The sequence below is a fragment of the Carassius gibelio genome, chromosome B12, assembly GCF_023724105.1.
Source record: "Carassius gibelio isolate Cgi1373 ecotype wild population from Czech Republic chromosome B12, carGib1.2-hapl.c, whole genome shotgun sequence".
Lineage (NCBI taxonomy): Eukaryota > Metazoa > Chordata > Actinopteri > Cypriniformes > Cyprinidae > Carassius > Carassius gibelio.
Genome location: NC_068407.1, coordinates 22,858,740 through 22,882,259, shown reverse-complemented (window position 1 = coordinate 22,882,259; position 23,520 = coordinate 22,858,740). Strand labels below are relative to the sequence as shown.

The following is a 23,520-nucleotide window of genomic DNA, read 5'->3' as shown; positions in this document are numbered from 1 at the left end:
TGATAAAAATATAAAAAAATAATAAATTAGGGACCTGACCATTTTTTGCTTAAGTGTTTCTTTCTTTAGATTAGATCAACCTTTATTTGTCTCACAGGAGAGAAATTTCAACATTTACAGCAGAAAGTGGATAGCATGAAATAATCAATAAATGAGTCGCATTCAATAAATAATACAATACAAAAAATAAAAAATGTACCAAATATAAAAACAGTGCAAGTGAATATGCATAGATGGCATTCTTTCCATCTCTGAGTTGTGGTTTCTGTTTAGTACTTAACCGTGCTGATTATAAAGTCTCACGGCCGCAGGAAGAAAGGATCTCCTTAATCTCTCCTTCGCACAGCGTGGGTGTATCAGTCTGTCACTGAAGGAGCTGCTCAGTGATGTTAGTGTCCCATGAAGTGGGTGGGACGAGTTCTTCAGCATGGATGAGAGCTTAGCTCTCACCCTCCTTTCTCCCACCACCTCCACTGGCTCAAGTGAGCAACCCAGGACAGAACCAGCCCTTCTAATCAGCCTGTTTAGCCTCTTCCTGTCTGCCGCTGTAATGCTGCTACTCCAGCATACCACACCAAAAAAGATGGCTGACGCCACCACTGATTCATAAAAGGTCCTTAGGAGTGAACCCTGTATTCCAAAGGACCTAAGTCTCTTGAGCAGGAACAGTCTCTTCTGGCCCTTCTTATAAAGGGCACTAACCGTGTCTGTACAGTCCAATTTATTGTTTACCTGGAACCCAAGATACCTATTGGAGTCCACAATATCTCAATATTTAATTGCTAATTCAACCTTTTCACACCACAGACTGAACAAAATTAAGCATTCCTTGCTTGGTAATTGTTCAACAAAGTATGCATAGTTGTGTAAATATTGTCATACTGACAGTTGTCTGAAGTTTTGGTTGATTCCATTCCATTCCATTTGATCGATAACTTTCTATCAAAGTTATCTGACATTATCAAGAGGAATTTGTTTAACTCTTGAGTTCTTGTCATATTTTATTACCAATTTCTAAACTATAGCAAATAAACTGTGATAATGTGAGAAATGTTGAAGGTGTCTGCATACATTTTGGTTTGACTGTGTATTTTATTTTACATTGAAGACTATGCAGTAATATTTTAAATTAGTTTCTGGACACCTACAAAAAAAAAAAAAAGTAAACATTTGTGTAAATAGCACAAATAAATAAATAGAACGAACATACAGTAAATATTAGACAATTTCCCATTGTACAACCTGCACTAGGGCCCCTCTAACCCCAGCTACGGCCCTGGGTTAAGGTACCAAGACAGAGCAATGCACTGTATGTACTGTAAGAAATAAAACCGAAGAAAGGAATGTGGTTTAAAAGATGGCAAGTAAAATAAAAAGCACATCTGTATGCAATACAGTTTCATTATTATCCAGAGCGGCTTACTATAAAAAAGTAGTGTGACCAAATCATGTTTTGCGCCAGTAACTGAAAAAGTTAGTCGTGCAAGTTCCACCAGTGGAAAAGGTTAGTGTAGTTCCCTGGTCAGATAAGTACAATTTGAACCATGCTAATGCACTTCCATTAATGCCAGCAAAGTTGTCTAGTCTATTCAAGAGAATTTTGTGATCAATAGTGTCAAACACATCATTAAGATCACGTAGCACTAATAGAAAGATACCACCACAATCAGATGATAAGAGCAGGTCATTTACATTTTCATTTAATCATTTAGCAGATGTTTTTATCCAAAGCAACTTACAAATGAGAAAAATAGAAGCAGTCAGGTCAACAAGAGAACAACAACAATATACAAGTGCCATGACGAGTCTCAGTTAGTCTAGTACAGAATGCATAGCCAGGTTGTTTTTTTTTTTTTTTTTGTTTTTTTTTTTATAACTTTTTTGGGATGGCACCACAAGGCGTCATTTACTTGCTGAGCGTTAACTTCTGGAGGGCACATGAGATTTAACCAGTGAGTTTAGGTATGTTGGTGCCATGCCAATGGTTGTCTTGTAGGCCTTAGTACCTTGAATTTGATGCGATCGGCTACTGGTAGCCAGTGTAACCTGATGAGGAGAGGAGTAATGTGAGCTTTTTTTGTCTCATTGAAGGCAACCCTCACTGCTGCATTCTGGATCAATTGCAGAGGCTTGATAGTACATGCAGGAAGGCCCAGCAGGAGAGCATTACAATAGTCCAGTCTGGAGAGGACAAGAGCTTGGACAAGAAGTTGGGTGGCTTGTTCTGATAGGAAGGGTCTAATCTTCCTGATTTTGTATAGGGCAAATCTGCAGGACTGGGTCATTGTAGCAATGTGGTTGGGCAGATGAGGTGGTGCGTGCTGGTCTAGACGACAGTGGGCAAAAGTTGTCCAAGCAAGAGTTTAAAGTGGAGCAAAGAGTGTCCTTAGCACTTGTGTCCAGAGCTGAAAAGTGAGAGTGCAGGAAGTGAGGATGAAACCACAGAAGATAAGTGAGATGGAGAGAATGAGCGTAGGTTCAGTCGAAAGGTGACCTGCATTGGAGTGTGTGCTGCTTCAGGAGTAAGTGCTAGGTTAGCAGTAATGAGGAAGTGGTCTGAGGTGTGCAGTGGGGCAACTGAAGAGTTGTCCACAGAGCAACAGCGCGTGTAAATAAGGTAATTCTAAGGTAATTTGTAATTCTAAGGAGAGCAGTCTCAGTATCATGATACGGTCTAAATCCTGATCGGAAATCTTCACAGATACCATTTTTCTCTGAGAAGGAATATAATTGTGAGGATTGCACATTTTCTAGTAACTTGGACAGAAAAGGAAGATTCGAGATCAGTCTGTAATTAATTGGTACATTTGGAGTCTAGTTTGATGAGAGGCTTAGGCCAGTTTGAAGGTTTTGGGGACATATCCTAATGACAATGACAAATTAATATTAGTCAGAAGAGGATCTGTGACTTCAGGAAGACTTACTAGAGCTTAGATGGAATAGGGTCTAACATACATGTTGTTGGTTTAGATGATTTAACAAGTTTATACAATTATTTGTGTCCTAAAGAGAATGAGTGGATCTGTTCCTCAGGGGATCTATAGCTCGCTATCTGATGTGATACTGTAGCTGACGTCTGTGATTTTATCTCTAATAGTATCGAACTTGGAAGTAAAGTAGTTCATAAAGTCATTACAGCTGTGATGTTGGGAAATGTTAACACCTGTTGATGCTTTATTTTTCATTAATTTAACCACTGTATTGAATAAATACCTGGGGTAATGTTTGTTTTCTTCTAAAGAGAAGAGAAGATATCAGATCTAGCAGTTTTTAACGCTTTTCTGTAGGATAGGGTACTTACGAAATACCTTTAGTGTTGTTTTCCTCCAGCTGCACTCCATTTTCTGGGCTGCTCTCTTTAGGGTACGAGTGTGCTCATTATACCACGGTGTATACGATGGTTCTACCATGCTTGTAACAAGGAGTAGAATTGACAGTTTTAGCTATATGAAGTTTACACAAGAATAGATAATGATCTGTGATATCATCGCTTGGCTGCATAATTTAAGTATATATTTAACTGTTCCTGTTGCTCGAGTGGCTCTCCTGTGTAGTGCAAGATTGTGGGTTCGATTCCCAGGGAACACGCTAGGTAAAAAATGTTAGCCTGAATGCGCTGTCAGTAGCTTTGTATAAAAGTCTCTGCTAAATGCATAAAAAACTATATATTAAGACTATACATCATTCATTTCCCCATTAACTTGTACTTTTAACTTGTATGATCTTTGTTTGAATGTTTTATTAACATTTTCCTAGGTAACAATCCCTGCAATGACCATTACCTGACCTGTAGTCACCTGTGTCTGATTGGCCCGGGTGGGACGACAGCCAGATGTGAGTGTCCAGATCACTTCATTGGTCTGGCAATTGGCTTTAAGATACAGTGTGTGGCCGACTGCTCCAGCACTCAGTTCCGCTGTGGAGATAATGAGAAGTAAGTGAATCCATTTTATAATTATATTTTAATGAGCTTCCACTCTTACTTTTCTTCTGTTGTCTTTTCATATTTACTATTCTTTAAAAAAAAACTAAAAACCTTTAACCTTTAATACATTTGCAGTCTTTTTGTATTCTATTTTCACTAGCTTGCTCTATTCTTTTTCTATTATATCTGTTTTTTGTTTCTTTATTACAGTATTTAAAAGCCCTTGCTACGTGTACTGCGTTTAAGCTAACTGATACTTGTTATAGCTCTTATATATCATTGCTCTCTTGTTGTTTTTGATTGCTTCCATTGTCCTCATTTGTAAGTCACTTTGGATAAAATCATTTGCTAAATGACTAAATGTAAATTTAATATAAATGTCTCCAGGTGCATTCCCATATGGTGGAAGTGTGATGGTCAGTCAGACTGTGGGGATGGCTCCGATGAGCCTCAGACATGTTCTCCACGTTACTGCCCAATAGGACGCTTCCAGTGCCAGGATGGGAACTGCACCTACCCGTTTTTCCTGTGTGATGGCCATAATGATTGTCCAGATGGATCTGATGAAGATGCTGCACTCTGCAGTATGCAACACTTTTATGCATTGTTATAATGACAGTAACAAGAACATTTTAAAAAGTTGCTATCAACTGTTAGTTACTTAATCCGGTAACTACACTGCATAGATTGGGTCCTGATGCTAAATTTTTAAATTAATAGTTACATGGCATTCGTACCCAGGTGACCATCGTTGCTCTGAGAACCAATTCCAGTGTAAAAATAAGCACTGTATCCCAATATCTTGGCACTGCGATGGCGTGCAGGATTGTGCAGATGGCAGCGATGAGGAAGCTGACAGCTGTGCTGAGAAAACCTGCAAACCTGGACAGTTTCAATGCAAAAACGGACTCTGCATACCACCAAGCTATGTGTGTGATGCGCAGAACGACTGCGGAGACCAATCAGATGAGCCATATGATGAGTGCAGTGAGTGTCATGTCCCTTTGGGAAAGTGTTCCATTCATTAACAGCTTGGAGTTAACTGACCTTTGATATTTGTCTTTTTACGTAGTGGGTCCTGATCATAAGTGTGATGCAGACACTGAGTTCTCCTGCTATACAAACTATCGTTGTATACCTCTGTGGGCTGTGTGTGATGGCACCAATGACTGTCTAGACAACAGTGATGAGCAGAGCTGCCGTAAGTCCCATATAATGATTTAAAATATTCAAAGGTTGACTCACAACATAAACAAAAAAGCTTCAAGCTTCAAAACAGTTCTCCAGTAACAGAACAAAGGCAGCATAATGGCAAATATAGACTATAATGACAATCAGTACACGTTTGGATGCACCTGCTCATTCTATATTATTACTACTGTATATATTCTATATTATTACTACATATTGTAGCATCTTCAACGTCACTATTCTTTGTCTCGATTCCAGCTCTGCACACTAAACAACATGAGGTGCATATTGGGATGATTTTAAACAGTATTTAATGAGTTCTCTTCATGTAGGACACTCTTTGCCAGCTTTTTACTATCTTCACTAACTCATCTATTTAAAAAAATAAAATACAATTTTTGTTTTGTAAGCATTTTGTTTGCATAAGATCATAAATAGCTGAGTAAAAATTTAACAAGCAAGCTAATATGTGAGCCTCCTTTGTCAAGATTCAACAAAAAACACATAATCCTTTTTATATAATCAATCAAAAGGGATAATTTAATTTACTTTGAACATTTATAAAATAAATAAAGAATCTACCTCCCCATTTTGCTGCATGCAGATGAGTTGACCTGTGATCCTCTGGGAGATTTCCGCTGTGATAATCACCGATGTGTACCCATTCGCTGGCGCTGTGATGGGAACAATGACTGTGTAGATGGATCAGATGAGAGAAACTGTGGTGAGTAATGCGTTGAGCCATACATTACCTCTTACGCATGTACTGTATGGAGCTCAAGAGTTTTCATGTATGTGCTCGCAGAACCAAGACCTTGCTCTGAGAGTGAGTATCGCTGTGACAACCAGCAGTGCATTCAAGGATCTTGGGTTTGTGACCATGACAATGATTGTGGGGACAATTCTGATGAGCGAGACTGTGGTAAGTTGAATTCAATATAAAACCCATTCACTCACCCATTCTTTCCTTCTTTCCCTAAACATCTTCTGGTCACTGAATAAGCAATGCATTTCTACTGTTCTCTTAGCTTTCTCACTAATCTAGATATCTAATAAACCTGATATTGTGTATTACAAATATTGTTGAATCTTTGAATTTCTTTCTCTTCTTTTGTAATTCACTCTAAAATAAAGGGTCCATTAAATGCATGCACATATTAATAGACGTCAAGTCACTCCTGACATTTGTATTTATTTATTTATTGGAATATAGTGTTTTACTCAGAAATACATGACATATGGCAACACATACTATATGCTACTGTTTACTACAGTATACTTACATGTATACAGATGAAGCAATAAAAATGCAAAAATAGAGTACAAGGATTCCCCCTTTTTTAGATAATTTTTGGACTGACCAAGTATTTTATTTTGTGTGCAGAGCTGCGGACCTGTCGTCCTGGAACATTCCAGTGTACATCTGGACACTGCATCCCAGAAGTTCTTAAATGTGATGGTTTTGCTGACTGCCTGGACTACTCTGATGAGTCCACCTGCCGTGAGTGTGAAATATATGGATGTTTAAAATCTTCTTATTGCATATATTGAAAATCTTGATATTATTTTGAACCTTTTATTTTCCCAACAGCAACTCGCTATCCTGGAGGACACTGGTGTCCATCAAACCAGTACCAGTGTAACAACAAGCTGTGTGTGAACCAGCAGTGGGTATGTGATGGCTTCAACGACTGTGGAGACCGCTCAGATGAGCAACTCAGCCTCTGCTGTAAGACATTATGAGAAAATTATTTTTGTAGATAATTTTAACCATTACAATTATAATACATGCCTCTGTTAGGTGAGTTATTAATTCTAAATCTAAATCTGGAAATTCAAATTCCAAGTTGGTCTTTTCAGCAGGAAATTGTTAACAGTGTAAAAATTGTTCTGTGATCAGGGAACATTACATGTGAAATGCCAGCCAAATTCCGCTGTGACAATGGCTACTGCATTTATAGTGGTCTCATGTGTAACCAAAAAGATGACTGTGGGGATGGCAGTGACGAAAAGAAGGACAACTGTAAGAGATTCACACAAATCTTTTCACAACAATTAAAATGAAACTCTGAATTTACTATAATATACTACTTCAAAAGCTTTTGGTTGGCAAGAATTTTTTAAGTGTCATATGCTCTCCAAGGTGTAAAATACTAAAAGAGTATATTATTTATTTTAGACGCAATCCTTATTTAATGTTATATAAAAGTATATTCGAAAATTTAATAATATATTTGAGGAAAAAAAAAAATCAACTTTATATAAACAAGAGTTGCATTCTAAGATGAAAAGTATTGAAGGATTTCCCTTGATGCTGAATACTTGTTGGCTGCTTAGCACTAATAAAGTAACATTTTTGAAGTGTATTTTTTTTTTTTTTTTTTTTTTTTTCATAATTTCTTTGGTCAAACAAACACACAAATGTTATAAAGAACAGATTTGATTTGAAATAGATTTTGTAACTTTATAAATGTCCTTTACTGGCACTTTTTATTATTATTTATTTATTTATTTATTTATTTATTTATCTTACGACCCCAAACTTTTGAACCTCGATAAAGTTTGTAAGATTAGTGTTTAAAACACAAAAATAAAAGTAAATTTGGCAATAAGGTAAGATGTTAAGTAGATGTAATTTATGTTTAAGTAAATATTTATTTTACTTAAAAAAAAAAAAAAACTTAAGGCTACTAATTAATTTGCAGTGTGGTTGTATACTGTATTATGTATATAGTGTAATATATACTGTTGTTATAGTTAATGAAGACCAAATTAATTGTGTTTTTTTTAAATCAGGTCAGGAAACCACTCTCGCCCCCTGTACACCCAATGAGTTTAAATGCACTAATGGCCACTGTGTGGCACTGTCTTATGTGTGTGACCACAACGACAACTGTGGAGACCTTACAGATGAGCTGGGCTGCAGTAAGTTAACCAATATTACCAAATATGATATATTTAGTTATCCTTGTACTAGGTTATAATTGATTATTGTGAGAGCTGCCTTAGATTTTGCCTGTGAGGTACTTGATGAGTGACTCTTTTCAGATTTTGGCCACGACCGCAACTGTGATGAGAAATTATGTCAGCACGAGTGTACAAACCTGAACGGCACTGGCTTCATCTGCTCTTGTAAACCCGGCTATGCTGTGGATCCAGATAACACGTTCCGCTGCAATGGTAGACACAAACAGACATATAAAGTACCTTTCTCTTTCTCTTCAGAGTGGAAAAAGCTTTTGCTGCTAGCCTAATTTATTATTAGGGGCCAAGCACCAAAGGTGCGTAGGCACCTATTGTATTTGTTCCCGTTCTTCTTCTTATTATTCTTCCTTCTTCCGACAAGGAGTCTATGGCAGCCCATAGAACCGATTGCGGGAAAGTTGTAATGGTTTGACATTCTGACAGAGAGGACAGTGCCAACATTAAGTACACCAATTTTGGTGTGTCTAAGTCAGTCCCTGAAGCACCACCAACTGTCCAAAATTTCACTTATATTTTGTTAATAACTTTTTAACCGTAAGGCAAATCAACAAAATTATTTTTTTCCTCTGATTCCTCAGCTCATGGCGATTCGATTGCACCCTATGAAGTCATTTTCCGTCATATCAATCAATCAATCACCTTTATTTATATAGTGCTTTAAACAAAATACATTGCGTCAAAGCACTGAACAACATTCATTTGGAAAACAGTGTCTCAATAATGCAAAATGATAGTTAAAGGCAGTTCATCATTGAATTCAGTTATGTCATCTCTGTTCAGTTTAAATAGTGTCTGTTTTTATTTGCAATCAAGTCAATGATATCGCTGTAGATGAAGTGACCCCAACTAAGCAAGCCAGAGGCGACAGCGGCAAGGAACCGAAACTCCATCGGTGACAGAATGGAGAAAAAAACCTTGGGAGAAACCAGGCTCAGTTGGGGGGCCAGTTCTCCTCTGACCAGACGAAACCAGCCCATAGAAACCAGTCATAGAAATATGGCCGCCATTTTGAATTTTTTGAAAAACATACTTTTTCGAACTCGTCCTAGACAGTTTGTACGATTTACATGAAAATTGAACGAGATCATCTTCAGGCAGTGCTGACCAAAAGTTATGGAATTAAAAATGATTCGTCAAACCGTTTTCAATAAACACTCGAACAAATTTTAAGTAGAGCTTGCAAAAACAGTCGTAAGGCTGTATCTCTGCAACGATTTATCGTATTCAGACCAAACTTGGTACATGTCATAACAAGCATGAACCAAGGCTACATGCTGTGTTTCAGCGCAGCGCCACCTACTGGTCCGGAGATGTAAAAAATTGCTATTTTTGCTTATAACTTCTGAACTGTTTGTCCAAAAATCATAATATTGGTCTAGTTAGATTCAGGGCAACATGCCGAGACTAATATCCAATTTTACCATTTCAGTAATTTTGACTGTCAGCCATTTTGAATTTTGTATTAAAATGCTGTATTTAAAGAACGCATCAACGGATTGTTACGAAAAATGGTATGAGTCATCAGCACAATGTCCTGAAGTAGCGTGAGAAGTTTCAAAACAGCACCACCTAGTGGTGAATTTCTTTTTTAAAATGCTTATAACTTTGGATGTGGTCAACTTATTTTCACGAGACTCATCGAATTAGCCTCCTGAAACCTTACTGAGTCCTACGATACCAAACATGCTAGGTTTTGCCTTATGGTTTGTGTAGCGTTGGGATTTAGCGCTTAAAAACCATTTGGCTATATCTTCGAAACAGCTTGTCCGATCGAGACGAAACCACCGTCAGAAGTTCGAAAACATAGGTCGATAGCAATCTGTTAATGCTCAAATGCGAAAATATTGATAGTAAGTGGTAGTAACATCCAATCAAAGTCATGTGTCAGTCATTTTTTACGTGTTTTTTTCATATAAATGTCTATAACTCTGAAGTGAATTGAGATATTTTCACCCAAATTGTCACACATATGTATGGGCTCACTCTGAGGACACTCTGAGGACAAAAATGTGGGACTGAGCCTCTTGGTGGCGCTATAATAGAACAAAACATGAAATTCCCATTGACTTCAATGAAGTTTTGTGAAATAAAATGCTATACTAAACAAATACATTGGTGTAATATTACGAAACTCAGAATGTGCGAACAACACCATCCCCTGAAGGTACTCAAAATATTTCGAAACAGCATCACCTACTGGTCAAAAGTTATAACAAAATTTCCAAAAAGGCTAATAACTTTTGAATAAATCTGGCTATTGAAATGCAGCTGGTCTTAATAGATTCCTTGGATCAAGCCGAGAACATAGATACCAAGTTTTCCTTTCCGCTTCTGTCCGCCATCTTGATTTTCAGTCAAAACCTACTTTTTCCAACTCCTCCTAGACCGTTTGTCCTTTTTTCATCAAAATCAAATCACATCATCTTTAGACTGAGCCAACTAAAATTTTTGGATTTTGTGTCGATATATGAAATGGTTTTCATTTAGCTCATCAACGAATTTGCTGGAAGGATGCCAAAATGCTTTTGAGGCTGTATCTTAGCAAAGCTTTGACTTTTTGCACCAAACATTGTATGTGTCATCGTCACCTTACACTGACCATGCCACATCAATTTTGTAACAACGCCACCTATTGGTCAAGAGTAATAAACCAATCATTAATTTGTCAAAATGACTCTAAGGCTATATATCTTCAAAGCTTTGACATACTGACGCCAAACTTTTTATGTGCAATGGTCACCTCACACTGACCATTTCACACTAATTTGGTAACAGCACCACCTATTGGTCACACGTGATAAGCCAATAAATCCTATTACTAGCTGTTGTGTTTATTGTTTTCAAGCCATTTTGCCTAAAATAATCTTAAAACGGTTTTAATTACTCATTCCTGCTGTTCGTCTGAAGCTTGTTTCTGTAGTGCTTGGCCCCGTTATTGCTGCTTGCAGCTATATTTATTAGTATTATTATTTTTCAAAATCAACTAATTATTAAACAGAAAGTTTCACCTGTTTATTTCGGTACATCTGCCTTATCCCACGCTGTTTTTTTATGCCTGTCTCTTTCACCCTGCAGACATAGATGAGTGTTTCGAGTATGGCACATGCCCGCAGGCCTGCAAGAACACCAAAGGAAGCTATGACTGTGATTGTGCACTAGGCTACAGGAAAGTGGGCACAGGCAATCAGTGTGAGGCTGAAGGTATGATAGAAATTGTAAGGAACCACAGAAAATAATTTCTGAGCATTTGTAGCATCCTAAAGCTCTTCTTTCTTAGGTCCTGGACCACTGCTCCTGCTGCCAGAGAACATTCGCATCCGACGCTACAATCTCCAGACAGAGGAGTATCATGACTTTTTAGAGGAAGAGGAGCGCATTGTGGCACTGGACTATGATTGGGACCACAACAACACTGGACTTAGTATGTACTCAATTCTAGGGCCTCAGCCCCTCAAAAATGTAATTACTTCTTTACTCTGTATTATGGAAGCCCATTTCCAAATAAGGAAAAAAACATCCTTTGGTAAATCCTAATTATGAGACAAACAGTTAAACTTTTGATGAAATAATAGATTTTTTTATGTCTTAATTATGACATTATATATAATAATTATTGATTAATGTAATATGTTTAATAATTTTTGTAATATGTTTAATAATTTAATAATTTCAACTTTTTTTTTTTTGTCCTGAATTACCTAAAAACAATTTCTTCCCTTTGTGGCTGGAATGGAAACGTTTTTTTTTTTTTTTTACGTTTTAATTCATAATTTTATATATATATATATATATATATATATATATATATATATATAAATATATATATATATATATATATATATATATATATATATATATATATATACTAAACAAGATGCACATAACATTTGATCCAAATGAAATTTGAGTTATTTGAATTACAGTATTGCATTATTTGTGTTTAATGTGTTTGGTGTGATTTGTCACCTCTCTTTTCCATTTCAGGTATGGTGTATTTTACAATAGAAGGACATGGTGCATTGCCTGGTGCTATTAAAAGAGCTTATCTGCCAGCTGTGGATGATCATAATAATAACATTGCTGTTGCTGTCAAGCTGGATATTAAGTACATCACCAAGCCTTATGGGATTGCAGTGGACTGGATTGGCAGGTAAAAAAATATATTCAATATTTAAACCCTGCACTGAAGCTGAATGATTTATTATTATTAATAATAATAATAATAATAATAATAATAATAATAATAACAGTTTTGGCAAAAGCAGATAATTAACCAGCCTGTAACAGCTCATGAGCCTTTAATATACTATGCAGGAATTTGTACTGGACTGATGCACAGCTCAAACGTCTGGAGGTGGCCTTTTTGGATGGGCGTTACAGGAAACATCTGATTAAGACTGACCTGCAAGAACCTAATTCTGTTGCTGTAAACCCTCATTTAGGGTGAGATTTATATCCTATTTGGCTGTGGTGTATTTAAAGGGATAGTTTACACCAAAATAAAACTATTTTGGTAACATTTCTGTATCCTCATGTCAATACAAATCTACATTCTGTTATTTTATTTCTGGAGCACATAAGGGAAAATAAAGAAAATTGGAAAAAAGCACTAAGAAAGCTTCTCCTTCAAACTCACCTACATTTAAATGTCAATGTTTGAATCTTGTTTGTCATGTTGTGATGCAGCATGCTCTACTGGATAGACAATGGCCACACGCCACGTATTGAATGTTCCTGGTTGGATGGTCAGGAGAGAAGGGTTCTGGTGGACAGTGCTTTGGGTTGGCCTACAGGCCTGTTCATCGACTTCACAAACAGCGACCGGGTCTATTGGTCAGATGCAAAGGAGAGTCGCATTGAGTCCATACTGCCAGATGGACAGAGCAGACAAATATCAGTTTTCATAGGTAAAAGTTCAACTGACTCAATTTAAAGTTTTACATGAAATTACAGTTAAAACTGTTTTTTTTTTTATAATCTTGTCGTGCTTTAGAGAAAAGCACTTATCGTGATATATTGCCTAATATACTAAAGCATGTGTGAAGTACTTTTTTTAAGTATGTTTATAATTTTAACTGTAGTGTTATTCAGTATTACAATTAAACATATATTTAAAATGTATTCAGTCCTATACTTCGAACCACATAAAGGCAACAGAAGTAATTTTGAAAGTACATGTAATGATACTTAAGTTGTACTTGAGCAAGTAAAAAAAAAAACAATCAAAATTCAGCTATTCACATTTAATATCAATTTAAACTATAACTCATTTTAATTGTAATTAACATGCAAAAAAAAAGTATATTCTTTTAAAATAAAACTAAACATTAATATCTTTTACCACATTTTTTCCCTGTCAGATGTAAGAAACCCTTTCAGTGTGAATGTATTTGAGGACCATGTGTATTGGAGCACGCAGGAGAAGGGTGAAGTGTTCAGGCAGGACAAGTTTGGGAAAGGCACCAAAACCAGACTCCTAATAGCAGGACCTTGGCTTACCCAGATCAATGTCTATCAGCAGCAGAAATACACCTCTATAGCCTGTGAGTAACCACAATAAAAGCGAGATTAGCATGAGGACCTATAAATCCAGTCTGTGTTTAAACTTAAGCTAACTTTTATTATTGTGCTGATATTTAAAAAAAATGTTGTGATGGTAGTTAGGGTTTTGTTGGTAGACACTTAAAGTGATATAAAATGTAATGATGGTAGTTAGGATTTTGTTGGTAGTCATATAAAGTTATTTTGTAGATATATAGTGGGTTGAGCTGTCTCTGCCCCACAGTAAAGAACCCTTGTAAAGGCACATGCACTCACCTGTGTCTGCTGAGGCCAGGAGGCTACACCTGCGCCTGCCCAGAGGGCACCAGCTTCTTCCCTGGCAGCAGTACTGAATGTGACACAGGTGCCTTTTATACTCCTTATCTGTCTTTATAGTCATCTTAACGATATGACCATAAACCAATTAATTTTAGCTTTTGCAACCAAAACTGTTGACATCAATCTCCGGTAGGGATGGGTATCTTTTATTTTTTTTATCGAAACCGATACTATTTGGTGCAAAAATATATATTTTTTTAAATTTCAAGTTAATTTATAACTGCTGAACTTTAGCAACTGTATTAATGTTCTTCAGTCAAGAACAGTGAGTTTTGTGTGTGTGTTTTATTTTATTAACATTAAAGGAATAGTTCAACCAAAATGAAAATTGTGTCATCAATTACTCACTCTCAAGTTATTTTAAACCTGAATGCGTTTCTTCTTCTGTTGAATATAAGTTATTTTGAAGAATGTGGGAAACTAAACATTTCCTGGTCCCCAATGACTGTTCGCTTCCCTACATTCTTCAAAAAATATTATTTTGTGTTCAGCATATGAATAAATACAAATTACTACATGTTTGGTACAATATGACTGAGTAAATAATGACAGAATTACATTTTTAGGGTAAACTATCCCTTTAATAACAAGCTGCAGTATGTTTAGTACTGTCCCTTTAAGAGATGCACACACCCATTTCTCTATTACCTGTTTACTTTCACGTCATACATAATTAACTGTGTTTATATGTACACCTCGTGTTTTTGACAGTATTAGCACAATCAGACAATAACTAATATAACTAAATAATCAGGTGCTGCTAGCCTGGCATTTTAGTGTATGGACGTTTCGGGTGGACGTGCTCTGTATAAGCATGTGTTTGTCGTTAACATTGAAGTATACAGAGATAAAAAAATGCAAGTATTAATAATAGTTTTATTTGTCCTGAAGCTTATCTGTACTCCTGTCCAGTATCGACCCAATTACGTACCGGTCCAAAAAAATACTGGTTCTCGGTACCCATCCCTAATCTCCGGGTTCCAGTAATAATAAAATATATAAGTACTTATACTAAGACTGTGTGGCACATTTTACTGTTCAGCTCTAAATACAGCAGCTGCTCCCATCCAATTGTTTTTGTGATGTTTGTTTTGATAGGGTTTGAGCCTGAACCCACTATGCCACCTCCATGCCAGTGCAGGAACGGTGGAACCTGTTATTTTGATGACAATAAGGCACTTTGCATGTAAGCTTGTGGTCTGATATTGACATGCATGTTACATCAGAAAAAAAAATGTTTAAAAAGCGAGGATGGATAAGCTTATGGATGTAGTAATGCTAACTGTTCATCCCCACCTTGTAGTTGCCCCCCCGAATGGAACGGAGATTTCTGCGAGACCAGTGTTTATGGTGTAGTCACAACCTCAGGTAAAATTTATGTCAGTATATGATATCAGCAAATAAGATATCATGTAGCAACTTTTTAAGCTGTTGTCTAAAAAACAAGATGACATGACCCATATCCTGTTTTTCTTTCTGTCCATTCATAGTTGCTATTGCCCTTGGAGTTACAACGTTTGTGGCTCTTTTCCTGGTTTGCCTTATATATTCTGCAAAAAAGAAGGAGAAAATTATGAACACTCTGCATAGCATTAATCTGCCTATTAGTGTATCTAACTTCAGTAGGCCCAGCTTCTGGTGAGAATGAAAAAGTGTATAATAAATATTGGTGAATATTAGAAAAAAAGTGAATATAATGAATGTAGATATTGTGCAGATATTATATACAGTTACAGTATATAACAAAATAAACCTTTGGTTTGGTTTTACTTCAATAATTAGGGGTGGTAACTCTGAATGTTTTAACATCCCATCTGAATCGGCGAATGACAGCAGCAACATTCCCAAAGAGGTTTGTTCTCACCATGTATTTTAAAACCAATAATAATAATAATAATATTCAGGTAGAATGCATTCAGTTGATCAAAAGTGACATTAAAGACGTTTATAATGTAAAAAAAATAAATAAAAATAATCTATTAAAAAAAATCTATCATTTTGAAATTCCTATTCATCAAAGAATGCTAAAAAAGAATCAGTTTCCACAACAATATTTACCAAGAGAAAACACTAATAACACACACACACACACACACACACACACACACACATATATATATATAAAATAAAGTTAAAGGGATAGTTCACCCAAAAATGAAAATTATGTCATTAATTACTCACCCTCATGTCTTTCCAATCCCGCAAAACCTCCGTTCATCTTCGGAACACAGTTTAAGATATTTTAGATTTATTCCGAGAGCTTTCTGTCCCTCCTATGAAAGTGTGTGTACGGTATACTGTCCATGGTTAGAAATCTTCAATCTTCAAAGTAGTCCATGTGACATCAGACAGTTAGAATTTTTTTAAGCATCAAAGTAGTGCTGCTGAGTGCAGGCAAGTTTCAACTCAGTAACATGAAAACACATCATTCTTTAAAGGGATAGTTCACCCAAAAATTAAAATTATGTCATTAATGACTCACCCTCATGTCCTTCCAAACCAGTAAGACTTCCATTTATCTTCGGAACACAGTTTAAGATATTTTAGATTTAGTCCGAGAGCTTACAGTCCCTCCATTGAAGCTGTGTGTACAGTATACTGTCCATGTCCAGAAAGGTAAGAAAAACATCATCAAAGTAGTCCATGTGACATCAGAGGGTCAGTTAGAATTTTTTGAAGAATCGAAAATACATTTTGGTCCAAAAATAGCAAAAACTACAACTTTATTCAGCATTGTCTTCTCTTCAGTGTCTGTTGTAAGACCGTTCAAAACAAAGCAGTTTGTCATATCCGGTTCGCGAACTTATCATTCGATGTAACCGGATCTTTTTTAACCAGTTCACCAAATCGAACTGAATCATTTTAAACGGTTCGCGTCTCCAATACGCATTAATCCGCAAATGACTTAAGCTGTTAACTTGTTTAATGTGGCTGAACACTCCCTCTGATTAAAAAAAACAATAACCTGGAGTAATTCATGTACTCAAACAGTACACTGATTGAACTGCTGTGAAGAGCCGAGCCGAGCCAGATAACAAATAAAAGATTGACTCATTCTCGAGTCATGAACCGGTTGCATCGGTTTTCAGATCACCAGAAGTGATGAGAAGTTTGGTTCTTTTCCGCGAACCGGTTCTTCGGGACAGTTCGATTCAATAAACTGGTTGAAGAAAACTGTTCACCAGTTCTTTTGCGCTCAAAGTATTGACGTCATTGGCAATGATTGCCCTTGATTCAAGCCTTCGGTTTACCCGCGCTCATAACATTAGCAAACAATCAGTTCAGAATCAATCACCAAAAGAATCAGTTCGGTTCAGACGCGCTGTGTGTCAGTGTGCTTCACACTGAATCACACATGCGCAGTTATCATCAGCTCCTCGGTTCTCGAATCAGACTCGTCTGACAGAAATGGTTCTTTGACTCGAGAATGAGTCAATCTTTTGTTCATTATCTGGCTCGGCACCATGTTCATCTTCAGTTCTCTCTTCACAGCAGTTCAGTCAGTGTACTGTTTGAGTACATGAATTACTCCAAGATATTGGTTCGTTTTAATTCAGAGGGAGTGTCAGCCACATTAAAAAAGTTAACAGCTTAAGTAATTTGTGGATTAATGATTATTGGAGACGCGAACCGTTTCAAACAATTCAGTTCGGTTTGGTGAACTGGTTCAAGATCCGCTTACATTGAGTGATTCGTTCGCAAACCGGATATCACTAAACTGCAGTGTTTTGAACTTAAAAAAAATTCTAACTGACCCTCTGATGTCACATGGACTACTTTGAAGATGTTTTTATTACATTTCTTACCATGGACAGTATACCATACACACTGTTTCAAATGTAGGGACAGAAAGCTCTCAGACTAAATCTAAAATATCTTAAGCTGTGTTCCGAAGATGAATGGATGTCTTACGGGTTTGGAACGACATGAGGGTCATTAATGACATAATTTTCATTTTTGGGTGAACGATCCCTTTAATGTCAGTTAGAGGTTTGTTTGCCATGTTAATATCTATTACCATTTGGTCAATATCAGGAATCCAGCACATCAGAAGAAGTGGAGGGAAAAGGAGGGAGTTTCGAGAACCCAGCATACAGTGAGGATTCCCAGGGATCTTCTGCTGCACCTACTGCTGTAGCCACTGTCATGAATGGGCCTGCCAATGTATGACCTCTACTGGCAGAAACACTTTACTGCATGTTGTTTGAATTAAAGGGGGGGTGAAATGCTCGTTTTCACTCAATATCCAGTTAATCTTGAGTACCTATAGAGTAGTACTGCATCCTTCATAACTCCAAAAAGTCTTTAGTTTTATTATATTTATAAGAGAAAGATAGTCTGTACCGATTTTTCCCAGAAAAACATGAGCGCCTGGAGGAGTGATGTGTGGGCGGAGCTAAAGAATCAGGAGCGCGAGTAGGCTTTTGCGTTGAGAGCGTCTGGAAGCTGTGACATTACCGTGAGGAAAAAAACATCATCCAAAACAAACAATGGCTAACAGTCAGATTCAGCTTATAATTATTATCCAGAATCAGATCCAGAGGCTGAAATTTAACAAGAGCAGCATCAGCAACAACGTCTGGTATGTGGTATGTATTGAAACTGTATATATTTGCTTAGCAGTTTTGGAAAATGACTAAGTTCCACTTTATGTATTTATACTTGCACAACTCCGTTGATGCTCTGTAAAAATAAACTCCATCCACTGGTCCCTTAATGCTGTTTTTTTTTTTTTTTTTGGTAATCTGTGCAGGGTTGTCATGCCCTGGCAACAGGGGCGTAGCAAGCTTTTCAAAAGTGTGGGGGATGGATGTGGTTTGTTTATAAACAATAAAAACGATGAATACAGTGACAGAGGGGTACAAAATACAGGGCTTAAAGTTCTCCGGCACTGTGCCGGATTTCCGGCTTGCAGCGTTTGGCTGGGAAAAAAATTATCATACATTTAAAAAACAAAACAAAAAAATCAGAAAAGGGGAGAAAAAAAGAGAAACGGAGCAGCGACTTTAGTAAGGCATTTGTGCAAAATTGTGGAAAAACTGCAGAAAACGTGCGGGTGTTGAACCCTCTCACCGTGAAAAGTGTGGGTGTTAAAACACCCACATCCTCCACGGGTGCGACGCCCCTGCCTGGCAACCAAAAACACTTCTTTTGTGACAATTCGGTCTCTCGCTTTGATCAGTGAATGTCTCTGTTCTCAGTGCTCTGCTATACGGGAGCGCGCGCTCTTCCGGGAGAAGTGCCCTTAGGACCCATATAAGGAAATTCCGCTCCATCTAACGTCACACAGACCCATACTCGAAAAAAACTTTTATGAATCTTGTGACAAACCGGAAGAGGTATTTTTGGAACAAAAATACTCCTTCAAACGTACAACTTAATTTTTGAAACTTCGTCCATGTTTAGCATGGGAATCCAACTCTTTAACAGTGTAAAAAACTCAGTATGCATGAAATAGCATTTCACCCCGCCTTTAATGTCAAATATTTGTCCATTTTTGTTGCTAGACTGGATATTTTTGGTGAACAATTCTCTTTTCACACAGACTTTTGGCTGAAGTGCCCCTTAAATATTGAATGAAATCTCATTGTTTTATTCTCTCTCTCTCTCTCGCTCTCTCTCTCTCTCTCTCTTACTTTCTCTTTCAGGAGAGTGTTGAAAACCCAATGTATGCTGCTGAGTTGAGCTTTCTGACCCAGCCAAATGATGGTCCAACCCCTGTCAATGCAGATGCCACACCATTGAACACTGAGCCTGACAAGGTTAGCCAAAGGGACAGTAACCACATGATGCAGCTTTATTTGTCCTGGAAATTATCTTGCTTTGATTGGCTGTGTAACTGGGTCAGACTTTGAGAATCCAGCAACCATTCAGTAAAAGATGGACGGCAAGCAATAATTAACCATTAGCTCATTCCTTTAGATATAGTATACCCTACCACACCAGCCAATGCGCATTTTTTTTAGTATTAAAAGGTGATATTGAAAACACTACAATGAACTTTTACCCTCTGTAACACACTCTTAGTGAACTGCTATTTGTGGTGCTGTTTTAATGGTGAAAGAGATTTTAAAATCTTCCACTTTAGTCCAGGTAACAACATTTTGAAGATCCAACCGATTTATGCTTATATTTACATTTAAAGGAGCTATGGGGAGATTTTTACTTAAAAAAAAAAAATCTTTAAGATAGAGTTTTCATTTGTACATGTATAACCATGATGTAAAAAAAAGAATGACACCTCGACTATCCACCACGGTTGCCTCTGTCAGCCTGTAGGCTCAATTGTGTGTGGAGGAGTCAGCCCCGAATGGGGCGAAAATTCACAAAATGTGACGTCATGTGCGTTCTCGTCTACTTGGGCTTACAACCATACGGCACGCCAGCCATTATAGTAAGCAGCGGCAATAGTGTTTTCAGATTGACTCTGTGGATGGAAGGAAGCGATAATAGTAAAATAGTAACATAATTACGCTATAATAAAAGTAACTCGTTACCAGGGAAAGTAACTATTTTTGTTACTGTAAAAAAAATAAAAATTGCTGTATGTCAAATATTTTTTTTTTAATTTTATTTATTTTAGCAGTTTTCACAAATCAGTTGAAATGAGTAGAACAGATAGGTGTTCGTAAATAATTTTCGATATTTATTGCACGTCAACAGACAGCAAGAGTTATATCCTGCACTTCAAGTATCATCTTTGTAAGAAAAGTGTTTTTGGCCACTAGCTTTGTATATGCGTGTGTCACACATTACATGTAGGCTACACATTACATGCACGTTCTTGCCTTTGACCACAATGAATTTGAAGTAGTGCTTATATCTCCACCTTGAAAATGCCAACTTTTCACCGGATTGCTCCTCACTCGCCATCTCTGCTGCTGCTGTGAATCTCTGTTTAGCTGTTGCGCGCGCGTGTGTGTGTGTGTTTGGCGCCGCGGGTACGTGTGCCGGCGTGTGTGTAAAAACACTGGCTCTGATTGGCTACCATGAAACACATGACTCTGCCTTAGCCAATCATAATCGCTTATCTTGTTATCAATTAACCCACCTCCTCACTAGCTGTGTGAGCCAGGGGTGCGTTCGGATTAAATAGTTTATTAAATCAATGCATAGTAACGCACCGCATATAACGTCCAGTAATGTTGACGGCGTTGTAACAACGGGAAAAGTAATTAGTTAATTACCCTACTTTGTTACCTAATGCCGTTCTTTTAAACGGTGTTATTCCAAACACTGGTTCTGAGCGTGTAATTTGGTTGTGTCTTAATTTATTTTTACTTTTTTTACACAGGCTGATACTTCACAGCTACAGAACGGGGTGGATATGCATGCTATGTTCGACAATCCCTTATATATGGTGAGAAAAAGGGACTGTGTATGGGTTTGGGCAAATACCATGAATTGGTTTGATTTTGAAGTACAAGGGAAGAATGTTTCCGAATAATAATATAGTTCTGGCTCACTGATGTAAGCACATAGTTAGTCTTTTTGACATCCCCTCTCTCCTTATTCTGCTGAAAGGAGTAAGATGAATGCTGTAATACAATGAAAGCTATAACAGTGTGCCGTAAAGGAGGGGCTCATTTAACAGCTCATGAAGGCATGTCAAGGCCTCTGGGGAATTTCCCTCTCTGCTGAAGAAGGCAAATAAAAGAAATGCAAGACCTTGAAAGTCTCCTTGAAAGTGATTTCATAGAGGCATCCTTTATTTAGACATAAATGAAACTGATGTTTGCAGAGAAGAGCATGATTATAGACAAAAGGGACATATCTGATGATCTGAAATTATTTCAATTATAATTTACAAGTATACACTAAGGGTGAATATTTTTTTTTTTATTTTTTTTTTATAAAAGTCTCCAAGGCTGTAGTTAAAACAGATACACTGTTTTGCACATTGGTAACAGCAATTGGTAAAACTAATAATAATTGATCATAACTGATCACCAAATTATTATATTAATGGAACTGAAGATAGAATTAATGGCTGCTGAAAATTCAGCTTTGCCTTCACAGGAATAATACAAATATATATATATATGTATAAAATGTGACAGAATTTTATTTATATATAAAATTATAATATAGTATTCTATATTTTGTATATGGTATAAAAAGCAAATCCATAATTTATGAATTTCTTAATTACTACAAACATTAATTAATTTATTATTGTCATTTGCTATGGTTATGTACTATGAATATGATGCTTTTGGATTCTATGTTTTAACAGCTATCAAAGCATTCTCATGGTATTCTGTGTTATTTAAAAGTCAATATATCACACTTTTTAGCATGTGAGGCATTAACTGTAATGGAGTATCTCAAAATTAAATGAAAATACTTCATTTGAAATAGACTAATGAATGGTTAGGCCCCCTTGAAATATGGCTGTGACCACAGATCAGTGGCAGTGACATAGATCCTCTGCTACCTCTGTGTTACCTCTTCTTAATTTGAGATGGTGTCCAAAATTGTCTAAAATTGAGGAGAGAGACTTGATATACATTTTTTTGTGTCTTGGCAGGATGCACCACAATCACACAGCAAGGGAGAATCTACAATCTAAAGAGAATTTGAGAGCATTTTACATAATCGGCTCTCAATCACTTCAGCAGCTAAGATGTATGGCTGGTAAATTATGGCTGCAGTATACCATCCATCTACTCGCATGTGATTTAGGTTTCTATTTACTGGGAATTACTACACAGTTTTGGGCAATACGCATGCCATTATTTGTGAATAATTTTGTTGATTGTTCTTTTTATTAAAATTTTATGGGTAGAAATTTGCACTAAAATGACTATATATGATTATATATGGTATATTTTAATTTACATATTCACTCTTTGAATGTTTTTGTTTATTTTTTAGTGTGTGTATGATTAACCCCAATTGGTCTCATTTGATATCATAATAATAAAGTACAATAATGTTTTGAAAAAAATGTTTTTGGTGAATTCTGTGAGGATTTTTTATTTCATCAATTTACACAATCATTTAAAAGTTGGTAAGATGTATATAAATGCATATCAGGGTACATTAAAAATACAGCAAAAAAACGTATGCAATTTAAAACGTCATTTGGCAAAACATTACTACAGTTTAAAGTGTCAATGATCCTTTAGAAATTATTCTAATATGCTGATTTGGAGCTCAAGAAACATTTCTCATTATTATCAATGTTGAAAAAATCTGTGGTGCTCTTTTTTTGTATAAAAGTCACTTTTGGTCAACTTAAATTTAACTTTGGGGCAAGACAGTTATGACCAAGATTCACATGAGTATAATATTACAACCTTCGATCTCAAATGACCCTATTGACTCGCTTGTCAGAAATAACATGCCAGTGTCCAATTTTGTTGCTGTCCTAGTTTTATACCCAGGTGTACTACAAACATATTTTATTATGTGGATGGTGATAGAGAGCGATAGACTGAAGAAGGGTGGACTGAAGATTGTACGTGAGAGAGAACGAGGGGGGCCAGTGTAGAAGGCATCGCCACAGAGATATAGAGGTTCTTTCCATGAAACCG

At 36.7% G+C, this 23,520-nt stretch overlaps 1 protein-coding gene across 2 annotated transcripts in view; it reads left to right on the top strand.

The window, feature by feature from the left end:
- The window catches only part of lrp2b (low density lipoprotein receptor-related protein 2b), a 105,373-nt gene extending 82,442 nt beyond the window's left edge, over positions 1-22,931 (top strand). For both annotated transcript variants that reach the window (XM_052570463.1, XM_052570462.1), the window contains exons 54-79: positions 3,757-3,934; positions 4,313-4,509; positions 4,667-4,912; positions 4,998-5,126; positions 5,721-5,840; positions 5,922-6,038; positions 6,501-6,617; positions 6,708-6,845; positions 7,017-7,139; positions 7,913-8,041; positions 8,165-8,296; positions 11,177-11,302; positions 11,379-11,522; positions 12,086-12,251; positions 12,416-12,544; positions 12,788-13,008; positions 13,462-13,644; positions 13,887-14,006; positions 15,080-15,167; positions 15,285-15,349; positions 15,472-15,619; positions 15,764-15,833; positions 18,017-18,145; positions 19,630-19,743; positions 21,276-21,341; positions 22,512-22,931. In XM_052570463.1, the coding sequence (XP_052426423.1) occupies positions 3,757-3,934; positions 4,313-4,509; positions 4,667-4,912; positions 4,998-5,126; positions 5,721-5,840; positions 5,922-6,038; positions 6,501-6,617; positions 6,708-6,845; positions 7,017-7,139; positions 7,913-8,041; positions 8,165-8,296; positions 11,177-11,302; positions 11,379-11,522; positions 12,086-12,251; positions 12,416-12,544; positions 12,788-13,008; positions 13,462-13,644; positions 13,887-14,006; positions 15,080-15,167; positions 15,285-15,349; positions 15,472-15,619; positions 15,764-15,833; positions 18,017-18,145; positions 19,630-19,743; positions 21,276-21,341; positions 22,512-22,553 (3,437 nt within the window). In that variant the 3' untranslated portion in view covers positions 22,554-22,931. The remainder of the gene's footprint in view (positions 1-3,756; positions 3,935-4,312; positions 4,510-4,666; positions 4,913-4,997; positions 5,127-5,720; positions 5,841-5,921; positions 6,039-6,500; positions 6,618-6,707; positions 6,846-7,016; positions 7,140-7,912; positions 8,042-8,164; positions 8,297-11,176; positions 11,303-11,378; positions 11,523-12,085; positions 12,252-12,415; positions 12,545-12,787; positions 13,009-13,461; positions 13,645-13,886; positions 14,007-15,079; positions 15,168-15,284; positions 15,350-15,471; positions 15,620-15,763; positions 15,834-18,016; positions 18,146-19,629; positions 19,744-21,275; positions 21,342-22,511) is intronic.
- The last annotated feature ends 589 nt before the right edge of the window (positions 22,932-23,520 follow it).